The sequence below is a fragment of the Bidens hawaiensis genome, unplaced genomic scaffold, assembly GCF_021521415.1.
Source record: "Bidens hawaiensis isolate Kalapana, Puna unplaced genomic scaffold, B.hawaiensis_p1.1 tig00006805_1, whole genome shotgun sequence".
In the NCBI taxonomy this organism is placed as follows: domain Eukaryota; kingdom Viridiplantae; phylum Streptophyta; class Magnoliopsida; order Asterales; family Asteraceae; genus Bidens; species Bidens hawaiensis.
In genome coordinates this window covers 857,872-884,604 of record NW_027491464.1, presented here as the reverse complement: position 1 = coordinate 884,604, position 26,733 = coordinate 857,872, and the positions used below count along the sequence as shown (strand labels likewise).

At 40.4% G+C, this 26,733-nt stretch overlaps 2 protein-coding genes across 7 annotated transcripts; one reads left to right on the top strand and one right to left on the bottom strand.

Moving 5' to 3' along the window:
- The first annotated feature begins 18,817 nt into the window (after window positions 1-18,817).
- LOC143633586 (cyclic nucleotide-gated ion channel 18-like) lies at window positions 18,818-22,008 on the top strand. Its single transcript, XM_077101863.1, has 6 exons — window positions 18,818-19,551; window positions 19,640-19,852; window positions 20,143-20,444; window positions 20,549-20,660; window positions 20,761-20,997; window positions 21,234-22,008. Exons 1-6 carry the CDS (start codon window positions 19,075-19,077, stop codon window positions 21,963-21,965), a joined length of 2,073 nt encoding a protein of 690 aa, XP_076957978.1. The 5' UTR covers window positions 18,818-19,074; the 3' UTR covers window positions 21,966-22,008.
- A 123-nt stretch (window positions 22,009-22,131) lies between these two features.
- Window positions 22,132-26,091, bottom strand: LOC143633584 (uncharacterized). Of its 6 annotated transcripts, none has more exons than XM_077101862.1 (6): window positions 25,977-26,062; window positions 24,880-25,016; window positions 24,701-24,807; window positions 24,448-24,580; window positions 24,121-24,315; window positions 22,132-22,722 (listed from the first exon to the last, which is right to left on the bottom strand). In XM_077101862.1, exons 2-6 carry the CDS (start codon window positions 25,003-25,005, stop codon window positions 22,432-22,434), a joined length of 852 nt encoding a protein of 283 aa, XP_076957977.1. In that variant the 5' UTR covers window positions 25,006-25,016; window positions 25,977-26,062; the 3' UTR covers window positions 22,132-22,431. The 6 variants fall into 6 exon arrangements, with proteins under 6 accessions (XP_076957977.1, XP_076957976.1, XP_076957974.1 ...); XM_077101861.1 differs by lacking the exon at window positions 25,977-26,062 and adding an exon at window positions 25,743-25,849; XM_077101859.1 differs by having other exon boundaries at window positions 22,133-22,722; window positions 24,880-25,144; window positions 25,977-26,091.
- Between the last annotated feature and the right edge of the window lie 642 nt (window positions 26,092-26,733).

Sequence of the window (26,733 nt, the reverse complement as noted above, 5' to 3'; positions counted from 1 at the left end):
ATCATCCATCCACTGGGCCAGATTCAGTTTGAACTGACTATGGGGGATGATGAGCACAAGCGAGCAGAAGTTGTCAACTTCTTGGTCTTGCCTACCACGTCATGCCACAATATGATCCTGGGTAGGGGAACGATTGCCCAATTTAATGCTGTACCGTCGCCAGCGCACGGCGCTTTGGGGTTTCCTACACCAACGGGCGTAACATTTGTTTATCGCGATCATTTGTGCGCAGTGACAAGTACGCCGCGGGAGGGGAGAATGAAACTTCAAATGGCGGACAATGCGCCAGAGAAGTGGATTTTAAACCCAAAATTCCCCGAGCAAACGTTCACAATTGGCGTTACCATTTCAGACGAAACGAGATTGAGAATGAAAAGGTTGCTCACAAAATACACGTCGGTCTTCGCGTGGCAACACTCCGATATGACTGGGGTCCCGCGAGACTTGGCGCAACATTCTCTTAACACGTTCAGGTCGGTGGAGCCAATTGCTCAGAAAAAGAGAATCATGGGGGATGAAAAGGCGAAGGCCATGAATGAGCAAGTTGAGGACCTGTTGCGCGCAAACATCATCCGTCCGATCCGATACCAGACGTGGGTAGCCAATCCTGTGATGGTAAAGAAAAGCAACGGGTCATGGAGGATGTGCATTGACTTCAAGGACCTCAACAAAGCATGTCCGAAAGACTGTTACCCCCTCCCAAACATCGACGCAAAGGTGGACTCCGTGGCGCCATTCAAGCTCAAATGTTTCCTGGATGCCTACAAAGGCTATCACCAGATTCAAATGGCACCACAAGACGAAGACAAGACGGCCTTCAGGACCGACAAGGGTGTTTTTTGTTACACAAAAATGCCCTTTGGTTTAAAGAATGCGGGCGCCACCTATCAGAGACTTATGGATTCGGTTTTCAGTGAACAAATCGGAAGAAATCTAGAAGTCTACGTTGATGATTTGGTGATCAAGAGCAGGGAGGAGAGACAAATGCTCAAAGACATCGAGGAAACTCTTCAGCGCCTAACGGAAGTTAACATGAAGCTCAACCCGAGCAAAAGTACTTTCGGCGCAGAAGAGGGGAAATTTCTTGGTGTAATGGTCACTAAGGATGGTTTCAAGGTGAACCCTGAAAAGGTGGAAGCCATCCTTGACATGCCTTCACCATCCACCATGAAAGAGGTTCAGAAGCTGAATGGTAGATTGGTGTCAATCAACAGGTTCCTAGCGAACCACGCCAGCAAATCTACTCCATTCGTTAACACCTTGAGGAACTTCTTGAAGAAGAGCCAATTCAAGTGGACGCCTGAGGCTGAGCAAGCTTTCACTGAGATAAAAGAATGTCTCATAAAGTTGCCCGCGCTCACAGCTCCACTTCCTGGCGAAACCCTTACATTGTACCTGTCAGCTGGAGACCGCGCGATCGGCGCAGTATTATTGGTGGATCGCAAGGGGATCCAAACGCCAATATACTATGTGAGTCGGGTGCTCACAGACCCTGAAACGCGCTATTCCATCATGGAAAAGTTAGTTTTGTCACTAACACACGCGTCGCGCAAGCTCCATAGATACTTCAATGGTCATCCTATTGAAGTTCTGACTGGTTACAACATCCAGCAAGTCTTGCGACGCCCCGCGCTATCCGGAAGGCTGACAAAGTGGGCGCTGGAATTAGGTGAACACACGATCACCTATAAGTCCCGTCCAGCAATAAAGGGTCAAGTTTTAGCGGATTTCATCACGGAAATCCCAGAGGGAAAGATTGAAGAAGCTCAGCGCGAGGTAAACCCTCCGCGAGCAAATGATGAAGAAGATGTTTGGAGGCTATTCACTGATGGAGCTTCCAACAGCGAAGGGTCTGGCGCAGGCCTCAAACTGGTGGACCCTGATAATCATGAATATACTTATGCTATTAGGTTGGACTTCAAGAGTACCAACAATGAGGCTGAGTATGAAGCCCTGCTGGCTGGTCTGCGCATTGCGCGCAAGTTTGGAGTTAAAAGGCTAGAGGCCCATGTTGATTCTTACTTGGTAGCTGCTCAGGTCAACGGCCTATATGACGCCAAGGAGTACACAATGCCTCTATATCTAGAGCAGGAAAAAAAGCTCGTCGAGCAGTTTGACTTCTTCAGAATCATACACATCTCGCGCAGCGAAAATAAGTCTGCTGACGCGTTGAGTAAGATGGCTTCAACTAATTTTGATCACTTTGGCAAAGATGTCAGGGTGGAAGTGATGAGCAACCCGTCAGTGCAAACGCAATCTGTTCTTGTAATTCATACAACCCCTTCATCCTGGATAACTCCAATAATGGAATTCCTGAAGGAGGGGAAGTTACCGGACGATCGCGCACAGGCGAGAAAGATAAGACACAAGGCGCAGAACTATGAACTACTTGATGGTACAGTATATCGGCGCTCTTATCTTGGACCGCTCATGAAATGCCTGGATGCTGAAGAAGCAAGCTATGTGATTAGGGAGATTCATGAAGGAATCTGTGGAATACACGCTGGTCCGCGCATGGTGGTTGCCAAGGCAATGAGCTCAGGCTACTATTGGCCAGGCATGTACTTGGATGTGCTAAAAGAAATCCAAAAATGCAAGGCATGTCAGAGCTACGCGCCAAACACCATGCGTCCAAAGAACAACTTGATTCCAGTGACCTCCGCATGGCCTTTCCACAAATGGGCCATTGATATTGTGGGGCCCCTGCCGCAAGCGCAAGGGCGAGTGAAATTTTTGGTAGTGGCGATAGACTATTTCACAAAATGGGTTGAGGCCAAGCCACTAGCAAAAATCACAGCTGAGGCGATGAAGCAATTTATCTGGAGCCACATCATTTGCCGTTTTGGCCTTCCTATGGAAATTGTGAGCGACAATGGCAAACAATTCACTGACAGGAAGATATCCAGCTGGCTCAAAGAATTGCACATCAACCAAATCTTCACTTCGGTCTACCACCCTCAAGGGAATGGCCAAGTGGAGCGCGCGAATCAAAGTTTGTTAAATGGGCTGAAGAAAAGATTGGAGGGAGAATCCCATTCTTGGGTCGAAGAGTTACCTAATGTCCTGTGGGCGCACAGGACATTAAGCAAAACTAGCAATGGCGAATCCCCGTTCAGCCTAACCTATGGGACAGAGGCTATGATCCCAGCAGAAATTGGATGCCCATCCCATAGGGTACTCATGATGATCAAGACTGATAACGAGCGCGAAAGAAGATTGGACCTCAACTTGCTTGAAGGGCGCAGAGAAGCGGCTATCATCAATGAAGCCAAATACAAGAAAAAGCTGGAAAAATATTATAATCAGCGCGTTAAAGAATGCCACTTCAAGAAAAATGATTTTGTCCTTCGAAACAATGAAGCTAGCCGCGTGATACCCCCAGGAAAAATGTCCCCCAATTGGGAGGGACCTTATCAAATTTCAGAAGATTTGGGGAAAGGAGCGTACACTTTAAAAGATTTGAATGGAAAAAAGATACCGCGCGCGTGGAACGCGGCACAGCTTAGAAAATGCTTCATGTAAAAGTTCAAATATGTAATCAAGGCTTTTAAGCCATCATGAATGATGATTCGCGGTACCTTTCAATATTTGTTCTATTAACTTTGCATACATGTTTCACACTTCCTTTATTAATTTGGAGCAATATGACAACACTATATTGACTTCAAAACAAAATAAAACGAAGTAAAACATACATGCGCGAGCCTTAGCTCAAACGCGTTAACGAGTCTTAACTCTAAAACGTCAGGGCCTTAGCCCAAAACAAAGAGCCTTAGCTCAAAACACTCACAAACATCCATCTTACATCCCGCGCAGCCTGATCATAAAAATCCTTAAACACAACTAAGGCAAATTACATGCCATATCATAGTTGTTAAGGTCTCTGGTCGAGGTCGCGCGGAATCATAGTGGATATCTGAGTAACACATGCTGACATGTAATGGCTAATACTCATACTTCCATGTAAAAACAGCGCGACTACGACGCGCGAAAAAGGAATTGTGAAAAGTTATCGCGCATGTCAGCATAAACAAGATACTGCGAAACCACTTACAAAATAAGACTATGGTTAAGTGAGTAATTTCCTTACAACCTTGTTCTTATTTTAACGTGCAAGCATATCTTATATCTATACAAGCAAACATGAAGAGATGAATGGAAATGCGCAAGATGTGAAAAAGAGAACAAGTTTCATTCCATTGCATTGAAATTTACAAGTATGATGAGTTACAAATTACAAGTATAAAAAAAAAAATATACAAAATTTCATGAAGGGCTTCTCAAGTCTCCACGTCGACGTCAGCCACTTCATCACCCTCATCATCTCCCGCAGCATCTGGCGCGGCCTGCTCCTCATCTCCGAACTGACCATAGTCAAGTTCTTCCTCCTCATTGGAGTCTTCTATCACGACGGTGTCAAGAGCAGGTTCTTTCGCAGCACCAGAGCCGCTGGCAGGGGCAACATCCCCCGCGCCACCATCATCGCCACCAGCCCTCTCGCATTCATCGAGCAACTTCTTTAGCGCGCCGAGGTCGGGCTGGTCAGCAAGCGCAGCTATCTGCAAATCATTAGAAAAGTATTGAGTACAAAACACTTGGAAAAATTAGTCAAGTAAAACTCATTAAGGTCAAGGTACCTGCATAAGGATGGGGATGGGAGTATTCATATACTTTTCCCCCACCGCGGCCATGTCCGCGCAGGCCGCGTCGCTCTTGTAAGGGTACTCGGATGGGTTCTTCTTCAGCATGCCATATTCATACCCATCCGTAAACCCTTCGGCTCGGCCCACCAAGCGCGCGGCGGCATTGCAGTCCATCACAAGGGCCTGAAACTCGGCGGAATATTTCATCGCCAAAGCGCAGCGAGTCATGCCCTGTGACACCAGCCATTGGCGATCCTGCGCGAGGCCAGCAACAGACATCTCGAGGACGGGAACCTGGGAGTTTAATAACTCAACAGTTTCCTTAGTCTTTTTTAGCTCCTCCTTATCAGACGCTGCTGCCGCCAAAATTTTTTCTTTCTCCGCCTGCGCAGCACCAAGTGCTTCCTGGCTGGACGCCGCCGTCGCTAAGGCCTCATCTCTATCGGCCTGCGTGGCCGCCAACTCCCTCTTCAGGCGCGCAACCTCGCTCTCCAGTGATGATTTTTCAGTGATACTCTGGACGATAGCTTGGTCACGCGCCTCAGCCTGCTGTTCCAAGACACGCACTCTACGCGCGTACTTGGCAACTTCGGCCTCCGCCAACTGCTGCTTCTCCCGCGCAGCTTGGAGCTCATGCCCGCGCTTAATATAGGCGGTGTTGGCACTTGCTCGGTTTTCGCTAAGCTCCGCCTGGAGTTTCTCAGCTCGTGCGCGAGCATCAGAAAGGTTCCAGGCGGCCACCTTAGCCTCTTGCTGGGCTGCCACAAGAGCATCGCGTACTTTAATATAATCGCGATGAAGCTCTTGGGAGGCAGCAAAGAAAGCTGACCCAGCGAAAATGTGATCGTTGAGCAAGTCAGCGCGGGTGCGCTCCTCCTGATACCTCCTTTCAGTAGGAGGCACGGCATGAGCCCAGAAGTCCTCGCAGACGCCCATGGATTGGAAGGAACTGTCTTCAATAATATTCCATCTCGGGCGATAAACGTGGTCACCTTCCTACAAAACACAAGAAATGTTCTAAGTCATAAACATACTTATATGGAGGTACGCGCAGCGGAGCAACAAATTAAAACATACCTGCGGGGATGAAGCAGAAAAGTCAGCGCCAGCCCCACCAGAAGTATGCGCTGCGAAGACTTGTGGCATCGCAGGGCTGGCGCGGTCTCCCAAGGAGTCCTCAGCTTGAGCCCTCTCATCCTCCTCATCTTCTTGAATATGCCTCTTCTCCTGCGACCTGGGGGGCTCCAAACCAGCCTCGCGGAGAGGGCTGCGCGTAGGAGGAGGCGAGGGAGGTCTCGACGCCGCCAGTTCGGCGCGCAATACGGCTTCCTGCTCCTTTGTAACCCCAATAAGGGGAGAATCAGCACTAGCAGGAGCAGGACCAGAACCAGCGGCGCCGCCAACGGCGCCAGGAGTGTCGCCAGCAACTTGTACGCCAGCTACAACTCCTATGAACAATTCAACAAGGAAAAATGGTTTATGACTGAATCCAAAAGAAAAATAAAGAAGACAAGTGTGCAAAACATACCTTGGCGCAATTCTGTTCGCGCGGCGAACATCGCCATAAAGTTCATTCTACCCTTTTCAGAGGGTAGAACAGGGGACTCCGAAGCAGCCCCCGGCGCAGCCTCAGCACCTTGTGGCGCCTGTGGCTGATCTGCTACCGTTGCCGGTTCTGCAAACATTCAAAGGAGCAAAGGTTTAATAACAATTCAGCCAGATGAAGATAAACAAAGTATACCTGTTGCAGGCGCGGCACTGCTTCTCTCTTCAACCGCGCGAACGGAGGAGGTGACGCCACCATACCTCAAGTGGACAGGAGGTCTGCCCACTCTCACAGGCAGGGAAGCTAAAGAAACCTTGGTGGTAAACACCTGGGTTTCCTTAGGTCCCTTCGTTTGAGCATGGGGATGAGCAACAGGGGTGTCATTTTTCTTCTGTTTCTTACTGGCCCCTGCGCCAGATTTCCCCTTAGCTTTGCGCTTTAGTAGGGGCGCCTCCTCTTCCGCGAGCTCCAGCTCGTAGTTTTCAAGCGCATCTGCAAAAACAACCAACAGAACTGTTAATAAACTTGGGTATTCTAAAGGAATGAGCATAAGTGCGAAGGCTTACCAGGCGCGTCACTGTCAAAGTCAAATTCCAGATCCACTGGGATGAACATGTCATCGAAGCGATCTGGGAAACCAACTTCCCCAGCGCCAAGCGCGACGGAGCCACCCTCCACTTGTTCATCATAAGCGGCAAGGACATAATCCTTGGTGACTGCGCAAAAACAAGTCAAGTGATATCAGCAAAAGAATTATGTTCGCGCAGAAAAAATAAATAAAGTAATGAAATAAACTTACACAACCCGTCGACTTGGATAACGGGCTCAAGCGCGCTGTCGGCCCATAGCTTACTCATGCCGACCCCCACCAGCGTCTCCTCGCAAATTTTCTTCGCGGGGGATGGTTCGGCGGTCAGTTTCTTAACCCAGGCGTCAGTTGGGTTCTTGAGGACACCCTCATCCGCAGGCGCAGAAGAGATAGAGCGCATGGTCATACGGATGGGTATCACACCAGCCCTAATGTAAAAGAACATCTCAGACTAGTCATGAAGGCTCTTGAATGAAACAGTGGAGCACTTCACCTTCTGACTGCTAGGAATAAAAGAGATCCAATTGTCTTGGATCTTGGGCTTGTAAAAATACTGAAAGCGCCGAGGAGTCGGCTCCTCGCGCTGGGATTTGCACATGAACTCAAAGTGAGTCACGCGCACGAGTCCAAACGGATGGACTTGGGATATATGAATCCCATAGAACTTCAGCAGTGCACCCACAAACCTTGTTATCGGGAGACGAAGGTTGCAGTGGGTGAAAAAGTGGCTATATAGGGATATATAGCCGGCAGGCGGGTCCGCCGCCGTTTGGTGGCCTTGGTCCTCCCTACTTCCTCCGATGTGGTCTCAACAACCCTCTTCCCCTTCCCCTTTTGCTTCAATGTCGACATCACCACATACTTCACACGGCGTCTTCGAGAGGCAACAGAGGTGATTGAGGGGCTAGACGAGTCTGAACTATCAGACATACAACTGCAGCAGCAGATAATCAAAAAATCGAAAAGATGAATATACTCAATTCAGAATATGAAAGGCAGAAAATAGAAAATTTGAAACAATGAAGATGAAGATAAAAATTTCCTAAGGGCCTGCTTTTATAGGCCCAGGAGAGAGAAAAGTGGTAACTGATGGGATTTCACGCGCCCCCACTCGCAGGTGTAAGCCAACGAGGGCGCGGCACGTGTCCCTAACACTGTTGAGGGGACATAAAAACGTAACGGACCTGCCACGGAGCAGAGACGCGCCCCCACTCGCAGGTGCTAACCAATGCGAGCGCGACACGTGTTCAAGACAGCTGTGTGAGGGGACGTGAAAGGCAACTGTAGCACCTCGAGCACACGAAACGTCTGACATGTTTACGGCGCACGTCACCACCAACTAACCACGTGTTCGGACCCTTCGTTTTCAACCCTTCGTTTTCAACCCTTCGTTTTCAACCAAATGGATAGAACTTCGCGCAACGATGGAAACGACAAATAAAACGACAAAACCAATTTAAAAGACCAAATCAGTAACTCTAATATCCATCTTACCGCGCTCGCGCGAGATAAGACACACATTAGACTGGGGGGGCTTGAAGAGGTATGTACCCGCCTCAACACCGAGCAAGGCGGGTCAACCCACAAGATAAAGACATTATGAAGGCACAAAGCCAAAACCTATGCGCATGGCGCATACAAAACATGCTCAGGCATCATATGCCCAGGCACACATATGCTCGCGCATCACATATGCGCGCGGCGCATATCACATGCTCGTGCATATCACATCTGCCCAGGCACACATATGCGCGCAGCGCATCAGCGCGCGGCGCATATCACATGCTCGTGCATATCACATCTGCGCATGAAATATCTGCGCGTGAGAATAAAGAGAAGACCTCGCGCATCCTCAGGATGGGCGCATATCACACGTGCGCATAATCAACCTCGTCCTTATCCAAATCAGGATTAGGGCAACCTTGATTGTGCACGTCAGACAACCTTCCAGAAGGCATCTTTTTAAGGAGTAAGAATATGCTGATGTTGACAGCTGCCAAATGAAAGGTCGACAACTCAGCATGACACATGTGTTGCCACGTGATTACAACCAACGAGAAAGCGCCAGGTGTCCCAGAGGACACGTGGCGCAGTGCGATTGGATGAAGCCAACGAGGTTGAGCCCAACCGGTGGTAACCCTAGCACTATAAATACAGCATCAACTCCACTTTGATGACAGATTCATACTCAATCATTGACAGTTACAAGCAGTGATATCACATTCAATCATATTGAATTACATTCACTCACAATCAGTTACATACAGACAGACAGTCTCACAATCAGGGGGTATTCAGCTATTCAGCAATACTCTTGAGATTCTTTTACACTCATTATCATCTTCTCCACAATATACTGATTCTCACGCCGGAGGGTTACCCCAAAGAGGACCCCTCTGTCCCTTTCTGAGGGGTAAGTAACGGCGCTGTTCATTTTGTAGGTGGAAGAACACAGACCCAGAAGAACCATCGGTGAAATAGTATAATCACACCCGAGGAAAGTAGATCTGCTACCAGTGAGTAGATCCACGTTTCTTCACTTATCATTTGCTTTTGGATGTCATTTGCTTTTGGATGTTTAGTTTGATTGTTTGAAGACAATTGTCATTGCTTTTGGATTGTTTGGTATGATGGTTTTTAAGAAAATTATCATTTTTGGTTTTGGATTTTTGATGCTTGGTATGATGGTTTTTAACACAATTATAATATGGTTTTTGGATGTTTGTCGAAATCATTTTTAAATTTCGTATGATTTTTATTTTTTTAAAGTTGGTTTATTTAAGTGTAATATGAGATTACTATCAATAGATCAAATCATGCAAATGGAGTATAACCCATCAATGTTTCAGTTCACCTTAAAAGCCAACCGTGTGACACACAGGTTGTAAACGTTAATTCTAAACATGTTAATGTTTATAATAAAAGTAAATTAGAAATTGAAAAAAAAGTTTAACAGAGGATTGCCTATATACACAACAAATGCTTAGTTCAATAAGAGGAAATAAATGTGGTCAAAAGAGGCAAAAAAATTCAACAAAGCTGCACAATGCAATTTTCTTTAGATTGATTTGGGATTTTGAGTTAAGTATGAGAGTTTCTTGTTGAAGAACGTAGTGTAGTAGTAAGAAGTTGCAGCATTAGCGTGTGTGTGTAACAATGGATCGGAATTAGTCCTCCATGTATTTGGTAAAAGGTGGTTTATTTAAAGATATTTGAGATTTAGAAATGGTGGCTTGATGTGAAGTTTCGATACATGTTGACCACTTCAAAAGTGGCTAAGGAACAAATTTTTATACAATAGAATTTATAGAAAGATTTAACACCGAAGTTAAAATTTTGTGTTTTTTCTTATACTGATTTATCACTTACCAAAGAACAAATAACGAACTTGACGTTGTATGAGGTTGATACACTATTATTACATAATGCTTCAACACTATGAAACTTTGAAACCATGCCTTTCCTTGATGAGCATTCTGTATCTACCTCTAACAGTCTTTTAATCAACGAAGTGCTTAATTATGAATCTTAAGATCTTCAAAACGAGTATGACAATCATTTTGGTTTATTGATCGAAGAACAAAGATGTATTTTCCTTGAAATAACGAAAGCTGTTGAAATAAATAAAGGAGGTATTTTTTTTATTTATGGTTATGGTGGAACTCGAAAAACGTTTCTATGGAAGACATTATCTGCAATGTAAGGCCTCGTTACCGGTGCCCTACTTTGGACGTTGGATTTACTCATAAACACAGTTCTAAATATCAGAGTTAATTAAAACATTCACGGAATATTAAAAACTTTCATAATTACAACCAAATCCATAACTTTGTCTTTAACGAATATATTGTCTTTCGAATCAAAAACAATAATAAAAAACGTCTTAGGTCTTCAGATGCCAGATTCTTATTCTTCTGCCATGTGCCCCCGCTTAAGCCAACTGTCTCATTCTACTCACCTGCGTGCATACTAAAAGTCAGCTACATTGAGTGAGTTCTAGATAATCATACCACATACAACACATTCATAACTACATACTTTCGTACATAGTTCATACTTTCATACTTGCATAACTATACCTTACGTTTTAAAGAGCATTACGCCCTATAACCTTCGCATATATTATTAAGGTATGCAACCCTTTAACCTTCGCATATATTATTAGGGTATGCAACCCTTTAACCTTCGCATATAGTATTAGGGTATGCAACCCTTTAATCTCCGCATATATTATTAGGGTATGCAACCCTTTAACCTTCGCATATATTATTAGGGTATGCAACCCTTTAACCTTACATTACCTTTCATTATCATATCCATACATTTAATACCATACATATCATAGTCATACATACTTCCTTATTCACATACACATATCATACATACTACACTATACTTGCCTTAACAATACGTGCAATACCCGAAGGTCATTCACGTACCGTCAAGCATACATTCGTAACTATCACATTCGTCATCAAGACATACACTTATCATTTAAGGTAGGTGTATTAACATTCACATTGATTATGAACACAGCCCCGAAAACATAACAAGGAAATAGGGCTAGAAACTCACATGAACTCGGTTACGTTCACCGTTAATCGTTATTCCCTTCTTGAGCTGTGCACGACTAACTATATAACAATTACACATATCAATTAACTATCACTACACATATCTTCTTTCTAGTTTAATTATTACCTTCAACGAACGGGGGTCCGGGGGCAGCGGGGTTCTAGGGGCGGCAGCCCCTAGTGGGGTTCAAGGGGCAGAGCCCCTGGCTGGGGTTAAGCTGCCAGGTCAGCTTGGAAAAATTTTATTTTCATTAACTGTCTTAACACATTTTCCATAAGGATTTTAATTTATTATCTAATTCGCTAACTCATTTGCTATAACGAATTAAGCCTAATTCGTTATCTAATTCGTTATATAACCTTCCTTAGTTCGTTATCCAGATTCGTCCCTTCTTACCATCTGATTCGTCATTCCAATTCGTTATCTGAACATGACTTGATTCGTTATCTCAGCATAGCGAATGAGCCTATAACGAATCACCAGATTCGTTATCTTATTTAACGAATGAGCCTATAACGAATCACCAGATTCGTTATCTTATTTAACGAATGGGTAGTTAACGAATTAAGGGCTGATTCGTTATCAAGTCACACGAATGAGTCCCATTCGTTATGACCGCGTAACGAATCACCCAACCCTAACGAATCATCAACAGTTCTTAAAATCGTCAAGAACAGTAACAGTCAACAGACCTCAGATATGCGATTAAACCCCCGATTCTTAACGAAATTACATGATTTTGGTATCATTGAACTCGCAATCACATCTCCTACAAACCCTAGGTGTCCAATCAGCCATACATTCGTGTTTAAAGGGTACGATTTGTGCATCTTTGTTACGGGTTCTATAGGTTAACAATTAACCTAGCAAACGTTAACGAATTTCAGTAGGTTTTGCTTTGTTGGATTCGTTTTTACCATATGCATACAGATCTAAGATTTCCTAGTTGAATCCGAACCTAAATAAACGATTTCAGATTATAAACGTACCATAAACGAGTTGAACTACGAACACGAGCTGGTCCTTGATGCAGGTTCGGTTCGTCACAACGTTCTAGCACCAAAAATCTTGGGTTTTCAACTTCGGATCTAGGCTCGGGTTAAAGGATAAAGTTTGTGTGTGTTTTCCAATGTGTAGGCTATGGTGTAGAGATGGATAAAATGGAAAGGATTAGGGTTTAATAGGTATTTATACTCCCTTAAGACCATGGACCTAAAGCACATTCCATCTCTTATTCCATCTTCTAAAGTCCAAGCTCGCCTTCTATTAGTTAATTGTCTAAACCAATAAACGACACACTATCAAATAATGAAATTTCATTTATTATTGTAATCGAAAGTAGGATGTTACATGCAAGCATAAGATCCAAAGGTCAGATTGTATTAAATGTTGTTTCTAGCGGAATTGCATCTTTGTTATTGACAGGAGGTAGGACAGCACACTATAGATTTCATATTCTAATAAAATAAACCTGAATGAAGGCTCTACTTGTACTATAAAGTCAGGAACCGATGATGCCCAACTTATTAATTATATGGGATGAGACACCAATGATTCATATACATGCATATGAAGCATTAGATAAGACTTTAATAGATGTTGAACTGTAACACATTGCCATTTGGTGGTAAAGTAATTGTTTTTGGAGGTGATTTCAGGCAAATTTTACCCGTTGTTCAAAACGGAAGTAGACAAGACATAGTTAATTCTTCCTTAAGTTCGTCCTACTTATGGTCAGAATGCAAAGTTTTAAGACTTATAAAAAATATGAGGTTGCATGTAGTCGGTGATTCCTCTAATATGGAACAAACCAAGTTGTTTGCTCAATGGTTGCTGGATTTAGGTGAAGGAAAAGTTGGTGGAAGCAATGATGGGGAAGCAATTACTGAAATACCTGATGATCTTCTCATTAAAGATTCGTTGGATCATGTTTATGATCTTATTAACTTTGTTTACCCTTATGTTCTATCAAACTACATGCAACCAAATTTCTTTAAAGAGAGATCACTACTTACACCTACTAATGAAGTTGTTCAAGAGATCAATGATTGGTTGCTATCAATATTTCCAGGTAATGAAAAGGAATAATTAAGTTCAGATAGTATTAAGATAATTTTGATGAATCATTGTACTCACCTGATATTCTAAACGACCTAAAGATATCTGTTTTGCCGAATCATAAATTAGTGCTAAAGGTTGGGGTTCAGTTATGCTTTTAAGAAATCTTGATTAGAAAGGTGGGTTATGCAATGGAACTAGACTTCAAGTAACGTCACTAGGAAATTGTGTTATAAAAGCTCAAATTATATCTGGATCTAACTAACATTGGGGAGCCAGTTTTTATACATAGGACGTCACTCACACCTACTGACAAAAAAATTCCTTTTAAGTTTCAACGAAGGCAATTTCCACCGGCCGTATGTTTTGCAATGACGATAAATAAGAGTCAAGGACATTCACTATACAGAGTGGGTTTGTTTTTGAAGGAGCCAGTTTTTTCGCATGGGCAGTTGTATGTAGCATTATCTCGAGTGAAAAGTGGAGACGAACTTAAACTATTAATCTTTGACAAGGACGGTAATTTTACCAATACAACTAAAAACGTGGTATACAAGGAGGTATTTAGAGAGTTGTGAAATAAATTTAAAATTACCTTTGTTTATTGTAATTTGATTCATGTATAGACGCTGTTTGAAATATATTATATGGAACACTGTATGTTTTAGAGGTTCTTTTTAATTATTCAAATCCAAGTCTATTAGATATGATTCCTATTAAAGTTTTGATTAGTTATATTAACTATATTTTGCTTCTATATGTAGTAACAGTTAAAGTAAAATAGGAGAACTAATTAATAATCAATTTGTGCATTTTAGGTTTTGAGAGTCTGACTACACAAGTGGCTTAGTTAGTTTTAAGCAACATTTCAAACATATGTTTTGTGTTGCTTAAGACCAATGATGATGCCATTATTCTCGAGAGGGGCTTACGGGCTTCTTTTCACTTATGTCATTTTCGTCTAACATTTATGCAACGGGTTTTATCTACCTGGAAGCTATATGCACACGTACTCAACAGGCGATGCCAAAGTTAATTCTTTAACGTCCATTGAAATCGAGCTTCCATATGGCTATTACAGTCTACCATACTGCACACCTTACGGTGGAATAAAGAAAAGTGCAGAGAATCTTGGAGAGTTATTTATGGGTGACCAAATTGATAACTCTCCATATCGGTTCCGTATGAACTTTAACGAGTTTGTTTTCCTCTGTACAACACGACCGTTAAGCGAACACGAGGTTAAGCTTTTGAAACAAAGAACTTATGACTTGTATCAAGTTAATATGATCTTAGACAATTTGCATGTTATGAGATTTGCGTATCAAAATGGGCATAAGGTTCAGCAGACCGGGTTTCCAGTTGGATACTCGCGTCCCAATGTTGACGAGGCTTACATTATTAATCATTTAAAGTTTAAAGTCTTCATACACGAGTATGAAGCCACTGGTGTGCAAATATTTGGCACAAGGGAAGAGGGTATGGGTGTAATTCAACAACCGATGATGAAAAAAAGGCTTTAGGGGTTGAGATTGTCGGGTTTGAGGTTTCTTGGTGTAGTGCAAAATACAACCCTGCAAAAAATGTCAAAACTTCACCAATACGAAAACTTCATCAATGAAATGTGTTGTTATAGTGCTGCTGAGCGACATGGTTGCCTTTTGTGAAATGAATTTTTGGAAATTATTCATGCTTAATGGTTTGTGGATGCGAACAAGTTGAAATTAACTTTTATTATTAAATATGATTAAGACTTTATAATTTGAACAGGTGTTGCTCTTGATCAGTTTGCTTATATTCCTTTTGTAGAAAGGTCTTACAAAACTTATATTGCAGATGTTCAAAAAAACTAAAAATGGGTTTGCACTTAGCAGGTCAACAAAACATGTTTGACCCGCATCTAGAAATGAACCATTTCAATAACCAGATTTGACTTTTGTCTAAAACTTGCATTGTTGTTAAAGGATACTTGGAAAACCGAATTAAAAGTCTTAAATCTGATCAATGAAATGTGTTGTTATAGTGCTGCTGTAACACCCCGTTTTCTCGTTTTATTAAATAAATGAAAATACACTTATTATGAGTCGGGCTAGTGTTGGGTTAAATGGATATGGGTTATGGATATGGGTTATGGACTTGGGTTATGAAGGAAAGAAGGAAAGACCATGGGATTAAGCCCATGATCCATAAATATATAAACCATAATCACCATTTAATTCCTCATTTACACATATTCCATACACCATCTAAAACACACACTTAAGATCTCTCTCTCTAATTTTTCCTTCTCTCTCAAGCCAAAATCACCAAGGAAACGAGCACCGACCCGAGGTAATGATAGTATGATATTGTATAAACCCAAACCCATAAGATTTAGTCACAAAACGACGAGCCGACCCCGTTAAACCGTTAAAGTCACGAGATCCGGGTGGAATCGGGTATAAACTGAACCTAAGATGAGCTTAGGGTTCATCCTAGCTCAGATCTGGATCGAACGGGACGAAAAACGGTGGAAAAACGAGCCGGATCTTGTTTTTCTGGCGAAACCTCGTTTTTCCGGTGACAGCGCCGGAAAATGGTACGAGGTTAGAGGAATGTCAGTGAATGTTCTGACATTCTCTGACCTAACCCTAGTTCGTTAACGGGGACTTAACGAACTAGGTAATTCGCTAGTTGATCCGTTAAAGGAAACATAACGAACTAGCCTTAGTTCCTGTTTAATTCGTTAAGGGGAAAACCCTTGATTCGTTATAGTCATTCGTTAACAGAGATAACGAATTAGTAAGCCCAATTCGTTACGCGGATTGATTCGTTATATGGACTGATTCGTCAAAGGACCAGTCCGTTATAAGGTCCAATTCGTTTTAAGACCGGTTCGTTAGAGGGTCCAATCGTTATAAGGACCAGTTCGTTATGATAACCCAATTCGTTAAGAACCAAGTAACGAACTAGAAGTTTGATAGAATGACAGAACAGTCCCTGGACTTATAAAAAGAATGGTTTAATTACAAAGAAGCCATTGGACTTTTGAGTTAGCAAATTAAATGATGGTTCATATTCTAATGGAAAATGTATTAAGATAGTTAATGGAAATAAAATTTTTCCAAGCTGACCTGGCAGCTCGACCCCAGCCAGGGGCTCTGCCCCTTGGACCCTGCTAGGGGCTGCCGCCCTTAGACCCCGCCACCAGGGGCGCTGCCCTGGACCCCCGTTCGTTGTGGGTTATAATTAAACTAGAAACATGATATAGATAGTGATAGAAAATTGATATGTGTAATTGTTATACAGTTAGTCGTGCACAGCTAAAGAAGGGAATAACTATTAACGGTGAACGTAACCGCATTCAGGTGAGTTTCTAGCCCCATTCCTTGTTATGTTTTCGGGGCTGTGTGCATACTTGATGTGATTAGTTAATACACTTATCCTAAGTGATAAGTGTATGCCATATATGCTTTATGTGAAAGGTATTATTGACTGCTTGTTGGTACATGAATGATCTTCGGATATTGCATGTATTGCCGAGTGAAGGTTTGATGATAAAATTGTTGTATATGAAGAATGAATGATGTATGTATGCATGAAACTTACAATTATGTATATAGAAAGGTATGGTATGAAGGTATGGAAGAAAGGGTGACCGGACCCTAAAAATATCCGAGGATGGAGGGTACCGGACCCTAATAATATGTGAGGTATGTAGGGTGAAATGCCCTTTATAATGGAAGCTATAAATGTGTATGGACGAATGAAGTACAAGTTATTTATGTAATGCGTACCTTCGGGCACGTATATGTGTATGTAGAGTAAGTTATGTGATTAACTAGAACTCACTCAGCGTAGCTGACTTTTAGTATGCACGCAGGTTAACAGATTGAGACAGCTAGTTTGAGATGAACACATGGCATGATTGAAGAGGCTGGCATCCGAAGATTGTCATGATGTTTTGAATGTTATGATTTATGTTATGTTTTAAAAGACAAATTATGGATATTTGTAACGAATGGTTAATGTTTTATATTATTCCGCGAAAGTTTAATTAACTCTGATATTTAGAACTGCGTTTATGAGTAAATCCAACGTCCAATGTAAGGCACCGGTAACGAGACCTTACAGCTGCTGAGCGACATGGTTACCTTTTGTGAAATGAATTTTTGGAAATTATTCTTGCTTACTGGTTTGTGGATGCGAACAAGTTGAAATTAACTTTTATTATTAAATATGATTAAGACTTTATATTTTTGAACAGCTGTTGCTCTTGATCAGTTTGCTTATATTCCTTTTGTAGAAAGGTCTTACAAAACTTATATTGCAGATGTTCAAAAAAACTAAAAATGGGTTTGCACTTGGCAGGTCAACAAAACATGTTTGACCCGCATCTAGAAATGAACCATTTCAATAACCAGACTTGACTTTTGTCTAAAACTTGCATTGCTGTTAAAGGATACTTGGAAAACCGAATTAAAAGTCTTAAATCTTCGGCCCATGTATTACACATGTCACTAACCTAGTAATAGTATAAAGCATTCTCTCTTTGTGCCATCCACCCTTAGTTTATCAAGATTATCTTCTATATAATTGAATAATCGACACTATGATGTTTGGTCATTAAAATGCTACACTTTTTTATCTTAAAATTTTTTTAACACAAGATTTGTTGAATCGACTTCAAGTCTTCATGATATGATTGAAAGAAGTTCCTTTCTTTCAATCGTCAAATTATTGTCGTAAGATATGTCGGAATTCAGGGGCGGACTCAGCTTCATAGCAGGGGTAGTTTTCTCGAGATATAACTTTTTCGACGAAAAGGATTTTTTTTAACTTTACGCTTTATATATTACGTTGCCCCCGAAATTATATAACGCTACTCCTAAAAAAATTTAAAAGCCCTAAACTTCACTTTTCAAAGTTTTTTTAAAAGCCCAAGATGATTAAAAGTCTACTATTAAATTAACACTTAAAAACCTAACTTAATAACCAAGTGAAGGTACACGTGATACGCGTTTCAGGATGCCGATACACGCCAAATGGGTAACCAACGCATGTATGGCTGTAATGCTGAAATGCGTTACCTGGCCCGGTACATGCTAAACTGAGCCTCGTGCTCACGAACCGGGCAAAAAATAATTCTTAATGTACGGTTAAAAACATTTATTTGTGCTACCGTGGAATTATGTTCTAGATGCGCCACTGTTGGAATTTGACAAACACAGAGTAGAATCATGTCGGACATGACCACATTACCCTAATGCAATTTGAACACCTAGAAGTTGTCGGTTGAGGATGATGGAGAAGACAAAGAATAAAAGAAATAGGACGGTTACCATGTATTTTTTTTGTTTCTATATTTTAATAACAAGAGCATATATATAGTCATTTCATATAAAATTTACCTATTTTTACAAACGAGACAAGAAAAAAACTAAAACAACATTTCAATTAAGACCACAAATATCAAAACAAACTTAAAAATGACTAATCTACATTCTACACATGCACCAAATACAATTAAAATCTGATTTCGTAAATCAATGGTTTCAGTTATCGCATCTTAATTAATCTCCATACACCCCATTATTATTTTTTTGGCGCGCAACTTCTCGCCACCCCCAAACCACCATAACCGAAACAACAACAACTGACCATCGCCGTGAGGCCCGGGATCGATGATGATGAACCGGGTGCTAACGACACCTGCCTTCCGTCTGCGCCACTCCCTTACACGTGGCCCCACGGCCGCTAAAACCGTCTCCTCGGACCAAGCCAACAGCGAGGAGACGCTATGGCAGTACCAGATCCTCGACCCTAACGGCGAAGTTGTCACTCGTTGGAACCATTTCTTCCTCGTCGTCTGCCTCGTCTCCTTGTTCATCGACCCTTTGTATTTCTACCTCCCCTACGTTGGCGGAGACACATGCATGACCACCGATAACTCCGCCATGATCGCCATCAACACCTGGCGCTCCTTCACCGATGTCTTCTTCCTTTTGCATATTCTTATGAAGTTTCGTACCGCCTTCATCGCTCCCAGCTCCAAGGTTTTTGGCCGAGGCGAGCTTGTCATGGATAAACGACAGATCGCCAGGAAGTATTTGCGATCGGATTTCATTATTGATGTTGCCGCTTCTCTTCCGTTACCTCAGGCCTGTTGTTTAATTAATTAACCCATCATTATTATTTGAGAAATTAGGGTTTGTTTTATGCATGTTTTATAATTTGTGTGTTTTGCAGATAATGCATGAGCTTATTATACCGGCAACGAAGCGACACAACGAAGATCATGCGAATAATACGCTAACGCTGATCGTGTTGATTCAGTATATCCCTAGGTTGTTTGTTATATTTCCATTGAATCAGAGGATTATAAAGTCTACAGGGTTTGTGGCCAAGACAGCTTGGGCAGGAGCTGCTTATAATCTCCTACTTTACATGCTTGCTAGTCATGTAAGCATCATCATCATTCCATAATCAGAACGAATTGATATAACTCACTGAAACCAAAATGCACATGCAACGGCTAACCATAACTCGGTTTAAATAGACCAACACTGATTAATTACTTGCTAGCCAAGACATTATCAATTTTGATTACATTGCAATTAGGAAACATATTGTAAAAACAGTTAATTATATCTTCTTTTGTGGATAATATAAGTGTTTAATTAATATGCTTATTGATCGCTTATATATGTTAACGAATTTCACATAACTATATATGGTGTTGAATAAATTAGGTCCTGGGGGCTTCATGGTATTTGATGTCTATCGGGCGCCAGCATTCTTGCTGGCAAGAAGGGTGTAAAGCGGACATGGCATCAAAAGTGTGTATAAGTTTTTTGGATTGTAACAGCGTTGGTAAACCTGAACGCAAGAAATGGCTCGAATCAACAAGTTTGAGAACTCTGTGTGATGCTAGCAATGAAACATCGCCTTTTAAGTTTGGAATGTTTGCGGATGCGTTTACAAGCGAAGTTGCTTCGTCTAAGTTCTTTGAGAAGTATTTGTATTGCCTTTGGTGGGGTTTGAGAAATTTGAGGTACCAGCTCTTTAACATTAGTTTCATCATATAGGAATCTTGTTGTGCAACTAGTTCTTGATTTACATATTTGGTTATTTATTTTTCTATCACTTTCTTCCCAGTTCATACGGACAGAATTTGGATACTAGCATCTATATTGGTGAGACATTATTCTGTTCCTTCATATGTATTGGAGGTTTGATTCTATTTGCACAGTTGATTGGCAACATGCAGGTATCTCTTTCCCTTTAATCATTATTTTTTTACATGTTCCAGTTTTATTTATAAAGGTTTCAGTATTCAAATGATGTATATTATTTATTTATGTTGTAAGACATACTTGCAATCCATGACTGTAAGACTTGAAGAATGGAGGATCAAGAAAAGAGACACAGAGGAGTGGATGAGACACCGCCAATTACCTCAGGATTTGCAGGATCGAGTTCGGCGTTTTGTTCAGTATAAATGGCTGGCAACGAGAGGTGTCGATGAAGAGTCCATTCTACAGTCATTACCCGTAGATCTTCGTCGCGAAATTCAACGCCATTTATGCCTTAATCTTGTTCGTCGGGTATGTTTTTCTCATAAATTTGTATTCACTAATAATCACTCTCAGATTAAACATTCAAGCAACCTTAAACCACTGTTAAATATATATTAGATTATTAGTGCTAAGATAATAATAATAATCATAGTTAAATGATAATATTAGTTAGCTAGGGGTATTATAGTCATTTCACTTTGTACTAAGCTTAATTTCTGTAAACACACAAGATTTTTACAACCATTAACATTTGGTACCCACAGGTGCCTTTCTTCTCACAAATGGATGACAATCTTCTTGATGCCATATGCGAGAGACTCGTGTCATCTTTAAGCACACAAGGAACTTACATAGTTCGTGAAGACGATCCGGTAAACGAGATGTTGTTTATTATCAGAGGGCAGTTAGAAAGCTCAACAACCGACGGTGGAAGATCAGGATTCTTCAACTCCATTACTCTCAGACCAGGCGACTTCTGTGGCGAAGAGTTACTCACGTGGGCGTTATTACCAAACCCCACAAGCTACCCGTCTTCAACAAGATCGGTCAGAACCCTGACTGAAGTTGAAGGTTTCGCACTACGAGCAGAAGACCTTAAATTTGTAGCCAATCAGTTCAAATACCTTCACAGCAAGAAGCTACAACATGCGTTTCGATACTACTCGCACCAATGGCGAACATGGGGCGCGTGTCTTATTCAAGTCGCGTGGCGGAAATATAAACGAAGAAAGCTTGCAAAACTGCTGCTGCTTCAAGAAAAGGCGTATTACAATGAAGACGGTGAGCTGGTTTACGATTCAGGGAGTGGCGGTAGTTCACCATCAAGTGATGGTCAAGGTGGCAGTCAACAGTTTGGGGTGGGAGCCACTATGATGGCATCAAGATTTGCTGCTAATACAAGAAAAGGAATTGGTGATCATAAAGTTACTTCAGTTAATTCCTCTACTAGTCTCAAAATGCCTCAGTTGTTTAAACCACACGAGCCTAGGTTTTAAAGTCGGTAAGGTACAATATATAATTCATATGGTACGAACCAATGAAGCTCATGATAGACTACCGTTGTCAACGAAATGTTATATGGTGGTTGTAATAGTAAATAGTATAGGAACTTCTGTGTCATTTTGGATTTTTCTTGTAATCTTAAGTTCCCAACTATGTATATATTTGGAGCCAAAAAGGTGGTGACCCTTTATAATCTATAAATTCAGTTTCTATGATATTAATATTCAACAACTATACTTAAGGCAACTAAAAAACAAGAAGCAAAACTGAAGCAATTCACATAGAACTGTATAATATGCATTTTGAAACCAAATAACAATGAATGTAAGAATGTTTAGAACACATATTGCAACTACATACTTCAATCACCTTTTCAAATATAATGCAAAAGCATTTACATGTAAAAGGATAGGGTAAAAAATCATACATAAGAGTAACAGATGATGTATGCTTTTAGTGTTACAAGCCTGAAACAGAAGCCTCTTTGGTAATGCTAGTGACACGAAGTACTGCTTGAGCACTTAATTTTGGAAGAATAGATTCACAGAATTGCTCCCAAGATAATATTTGAGGTTTGTCAGAAGGCATGTCCTGTTTGGGTGCCAAAACAGGGGACTTTTTATACGCGGTTTGAAGTTCCAACAGAAGAGAACGAGCGGCTTCTCGTGACTCGGGAAGCTGGTCACTCAGTTGGGATGAGGCAATTTGAGTCAATTTGTCAATCCCGTAATCTTTTATTCCTTCGGTGCCCTTTATGAGAAACAGAAAGTTCAGAAAAATTTATCTCAAAGAAAACATAAATGCTAATCAAGAAGCAAGTTCCAATTTTGCATAAAGCCTTCCCAAATTCTCGCCTAGTTTCCATTGCACAAACAACACACAATTTGCAATAATCACAAAAATGTCAGTAACAAAGAACACGCAATTCACAATAATCACCATAGGTTGATTTAACTGGAAAACAGGATGAGCCTGGCAGCATGAAAGATAATTGTCATGATACTTAAACTTAAGTGAAAAGCATCTAATACTAAAACAAATATAATGCTAAATTAAGACATATAGGAAGGCAATTGATACATTTACGAATAATTTAGAGAAACATATATAAATATAGTGGCTAAACGTGTCCTAGAGAAGCTAAATCCACTGCACACATTCAGCTTGCCTGACGTTGTACCACATAAATGTTCATCGGACAAAAGGCACAAAGTCTTAGGAATGTGAATGCATTATATATAACCAAATGCCAACTTTACCTCTATGAAATGCATGTTTTTATAGGTGGCAAAAGGTTTTGTGTTAAACAATACACAACCTGTTTAATATGACTATTGAACATGAACATAGCACATTTAATTTCATTTTCTTAAACACTAGCACATAATGTTTAATAAGTGATTACACCAGTAAATTCATTGTCTTTTTTAACTATGAATGTTTAATAAGCAGTTACAGGGCACGCTTAAGACGATAATCATGATATAATGTAACCGGTTCAATAACACGAATGGCACGACACGTCTAACACAACTATCAACATGGCTCACTGGACATGGTTGAGAAATAGTGAGCATGTTTAACAGAATAAAAGTAAAAGTTACAAAAAACTACAAATCTACAATCCATCTTTAGTTATAAAATATATAATTATGGATAAAACTATAAACCTACGTTGTTTATCATTTTGATAAACGAACCATAAACGCGTTGTTTTAACCTATTTAACACAGGTCAAACGTGTTATGCTTGTCATAAAAGGGTTAAACCTGTTTAGGCGCGTTGTTAAACATGTCAACCTGTTATGACCTCACCTTTTATCCCAAACACTAACCCACTTAACTTCATATTTAACGGGTCATGCCAACTGTCATAAATTGCCAGCTTTAGCTTTAGTTATGTGAAAGTAATGCAGTTTAATGATTATGTGTATAATGAAAAACTTATTTTGAAAGTACCCATTTGGGGAAACACATATACTAAGGAGTACATTATTTCAGGACAGAGGGAACATATAAACAGAGTGGAAGCAAAAAGTTTCCTATGTGAAGCTATAACTGAGAAATAACATGCAAACACATATGAATTATGCAAGATGAATCAAGAATCAAATTGATACAGAAGTTAAAGCTAACTTCAAATACTTACCAATCGCGGTACACTACGAGAAACACACATTGAAGCCTTTGCACGAATACGAGGATTGCGGTTCTTAAGGTAAGGCTGCAACTTTGGTAACAGCAAAACAGGAGAGACCCAAACTGTCAAATCTATTAAAGCCTTTTCAGCAGCCTCACACACAAACCGCTTGTCTTGAGAGGACTTCAGAAGAAGTTGTACAAGCTAAAAAGACAAAAATAATTAGACAAATTAATACAAGCATAAAAACTTAATCAGTTTTATAAAAGAAAATGAACCATTAACAAACGGTAACATCTACAACCAATGGCAGAAAGCAAAGAAAGAAATCATTACCAAGGGATCCAACGAATCAATTATGTTATCCCCAAAAGCTTTAAAAATGTCTGCACAGGTCATGATGGTAGTTTTACACACGGCACTTCTTGGATTCTTCAGAGCTTTCACAACAAGCGAAATCACATTGTCCCTGTTTAATGAAATAGTGACAACAAATGTTAATTACAATGGTATATAAAGCTATGAATTATAATATTCATGAAAGTGTAAACTCCTTTCTTTTTCAAGAATATAATAAAAAAGGGCTTACAATATGTCATTTAATGCTTCTTTGTGGTATATCGAGAACCGGCGCACATTGTTGAGTGTTTCACAAAGCAAAACCCAATCTTTAGACCCTAACCCATCTAAAAGACCCTGGAAGAAAATGAGAAATCATATTAAACAAATACTTTGAACATCATAAGCTAAAAAGTGAAAGAAAACAACCTTAAGACTCTTATCAACATCTTCTAGAGCATTCAGTTTATCAGATTCAATATACTCCACTTCCGCAACCACCACATCTGTGCCAGAATGCCCAACCTCGGCTCCATTCACATCGATGTTTTTCATTTGTTTTCCTCCTACATTTTCATCAGTAGGTTCAACACATGGCTTAGCTAAGATGTCTTTACTTGAGGCCTCGTTTGTCCTCTCGGACTTAGGCAGCAAATTAAGACCTCTATGAGCAGTTTCGGACATCATTCGACGGCTGCAATATTTTGAAAACCCTAAAGCATGAACAATAGAAGCAGAACAACGTCAAATTGTCCATTACAATTTGCAAACTATTTGATCTCGACATATTACCAATACATGAATTCTAAGTTCGCTTGACAACAATATATTCCATGTAAACAAATTGTAGTATTCGATAACTAAATGGGGTTAGTCAATAAACCGCAAACTAAATCATCAAACCAGCATTTAAGAAAAAGCACTTCAAAGAAAATACAATTACAAATGAATCGGGCACCAACAACCCCTAGAATGTTCAACGGATATGCAAAACGCAAACAGCATCCTCGAATTGAAACAAATTAGAGCAATGTCTATTACCACCGAGTTGATCATCTTCCATATTACCAATAGATGAACTCTCTACTCTACTCTACTCTACTCTACTCTAGCATATAAGACAGACTCGATAATATCAAGTAAAGCATAATAATAAACTTGAATCTTCCGGCCGGCCGGCCAGATCCAAATTAAATGTAATAAAAACAGCAAACAAAATCATAAATCCAGAATTTACTAAAGAGAATTTGACATGAACAAGAAACCCTAAAATGTTGAGTAAATTAGAAAACCTTGGATTCGCTCGCTGTATGCAATAATATTAAACCGACAGATCCAACAATAAAAGCAAAGGCCTATTTGCATCCAGCAACTAGTTGTTCAGGCCACGACAAGTACAGACTTAAATTCAACAATCAATTATTATTATTCTATTATATAAAATAGATAAATAAAATCGAACATGAACAGTATGCACACAGTAAAAATGTCGATAACTGAATCGATAAATAATAATAATAAGTTACCTCCGTAGGAGAATGCCGGAAATGAAATGATCAGAGTGAAGCAAATGTGAGTGTTAGGGTTTAAAAACGACGGCGTATGGTGTATGTGTGTGTGTGATATTATTTAATCCGGCGTAGGAGGGCGGAAATGAAATTAATAAGTCGCCGGCGATGGCGATTAGATTAAATTATGGGTGGTGGAATTTACGGAATGGCCCTTGGTTATTGATTGAAGTGACGTTTTAACACTAAAGTTAAAAGCGATGGGTTATCATTAGTTGGTGATTATAATGAAATAAGTGGGGCGGATTTTCAAATTTGAATCAACGTCATAAAAGCGTTAAGTGTATTTTCAAAGGTTTTTTAATTATAAATTTTGAGTGTTTAGATAAAATTCTAATTGGGTTCATTTATGCACTCATTCTAATTTAAAGTTTAAATTATTTGATTGGAAGTAATGGAATGAAAAGAGAATGGAATGAACAAAAAATGAAATGGATCATTGTCATTTATTTGTCTTGTTTGGTTAACCTATGAGAATGAAATAAATAATTACTTTATGTTGTTTGATATCCAAAAATTGTAGGAATGAAATAGAAATAATAAAAACATTCATATCTCAAAACATATTTTTTTTACAAAAAACAAAAAAAAAATAAAAAATGAAATTGCGACGATGGTGGTGGTAGCTCTGTCGACGAAAATGGTGGTGGTGGTGGCGGTGGTAGCATATGTAGTGATGGTGATGGTAGGGTGGCGGTGACGGAGGTGGTGACGG

Bases quoted from the DNA above. Each gene is read 5' to 3' on its own strand.
- LOC143633586 (XM_077101863.1), top strand. From the start codon at position 19,075: ATGATGATGAACCGGGTGCTAACGACACCTGCCTTCCGTCTGCGCCAC. The intron at 19,853-20,142 runs GTAAGCATCATC...TGAATAAATTAG, and splicing joins TTTACATGCTTGCTAGTCAT to GTCCTGGGGGCTTCATGGTA. The intron at 20,998-21,233 runs GTATGTTTTTCT...TGGTACCCACAG, and splicing joins GCCTTAATCTTGTTCGTCGG to GTGCCTTTCTTCTCACAAAT.
- LOC143633584 (XM_077101859.1), bottom strand. From the start codon at position 25,137: ATGATGTCCGAAACTGCTCATAGAGGTCTTAATTTGCTGCCTAAGTCC. The intron at 24,808-24,879 runs GTTGTTTTCTTT...ATTTTCTTCCAG, and splicing joins ATGTTGATAAGAGTCTTAAG to GGTCTTTTAGATGGGTTAGG. The intron at 24,316-24,447 runs GTAATGATTTCT...TTGTCTTTTTAG, and splicing joins TTGATTCGTTGGATCCCTTG to CTTGTACAACTTCTTCTGAA.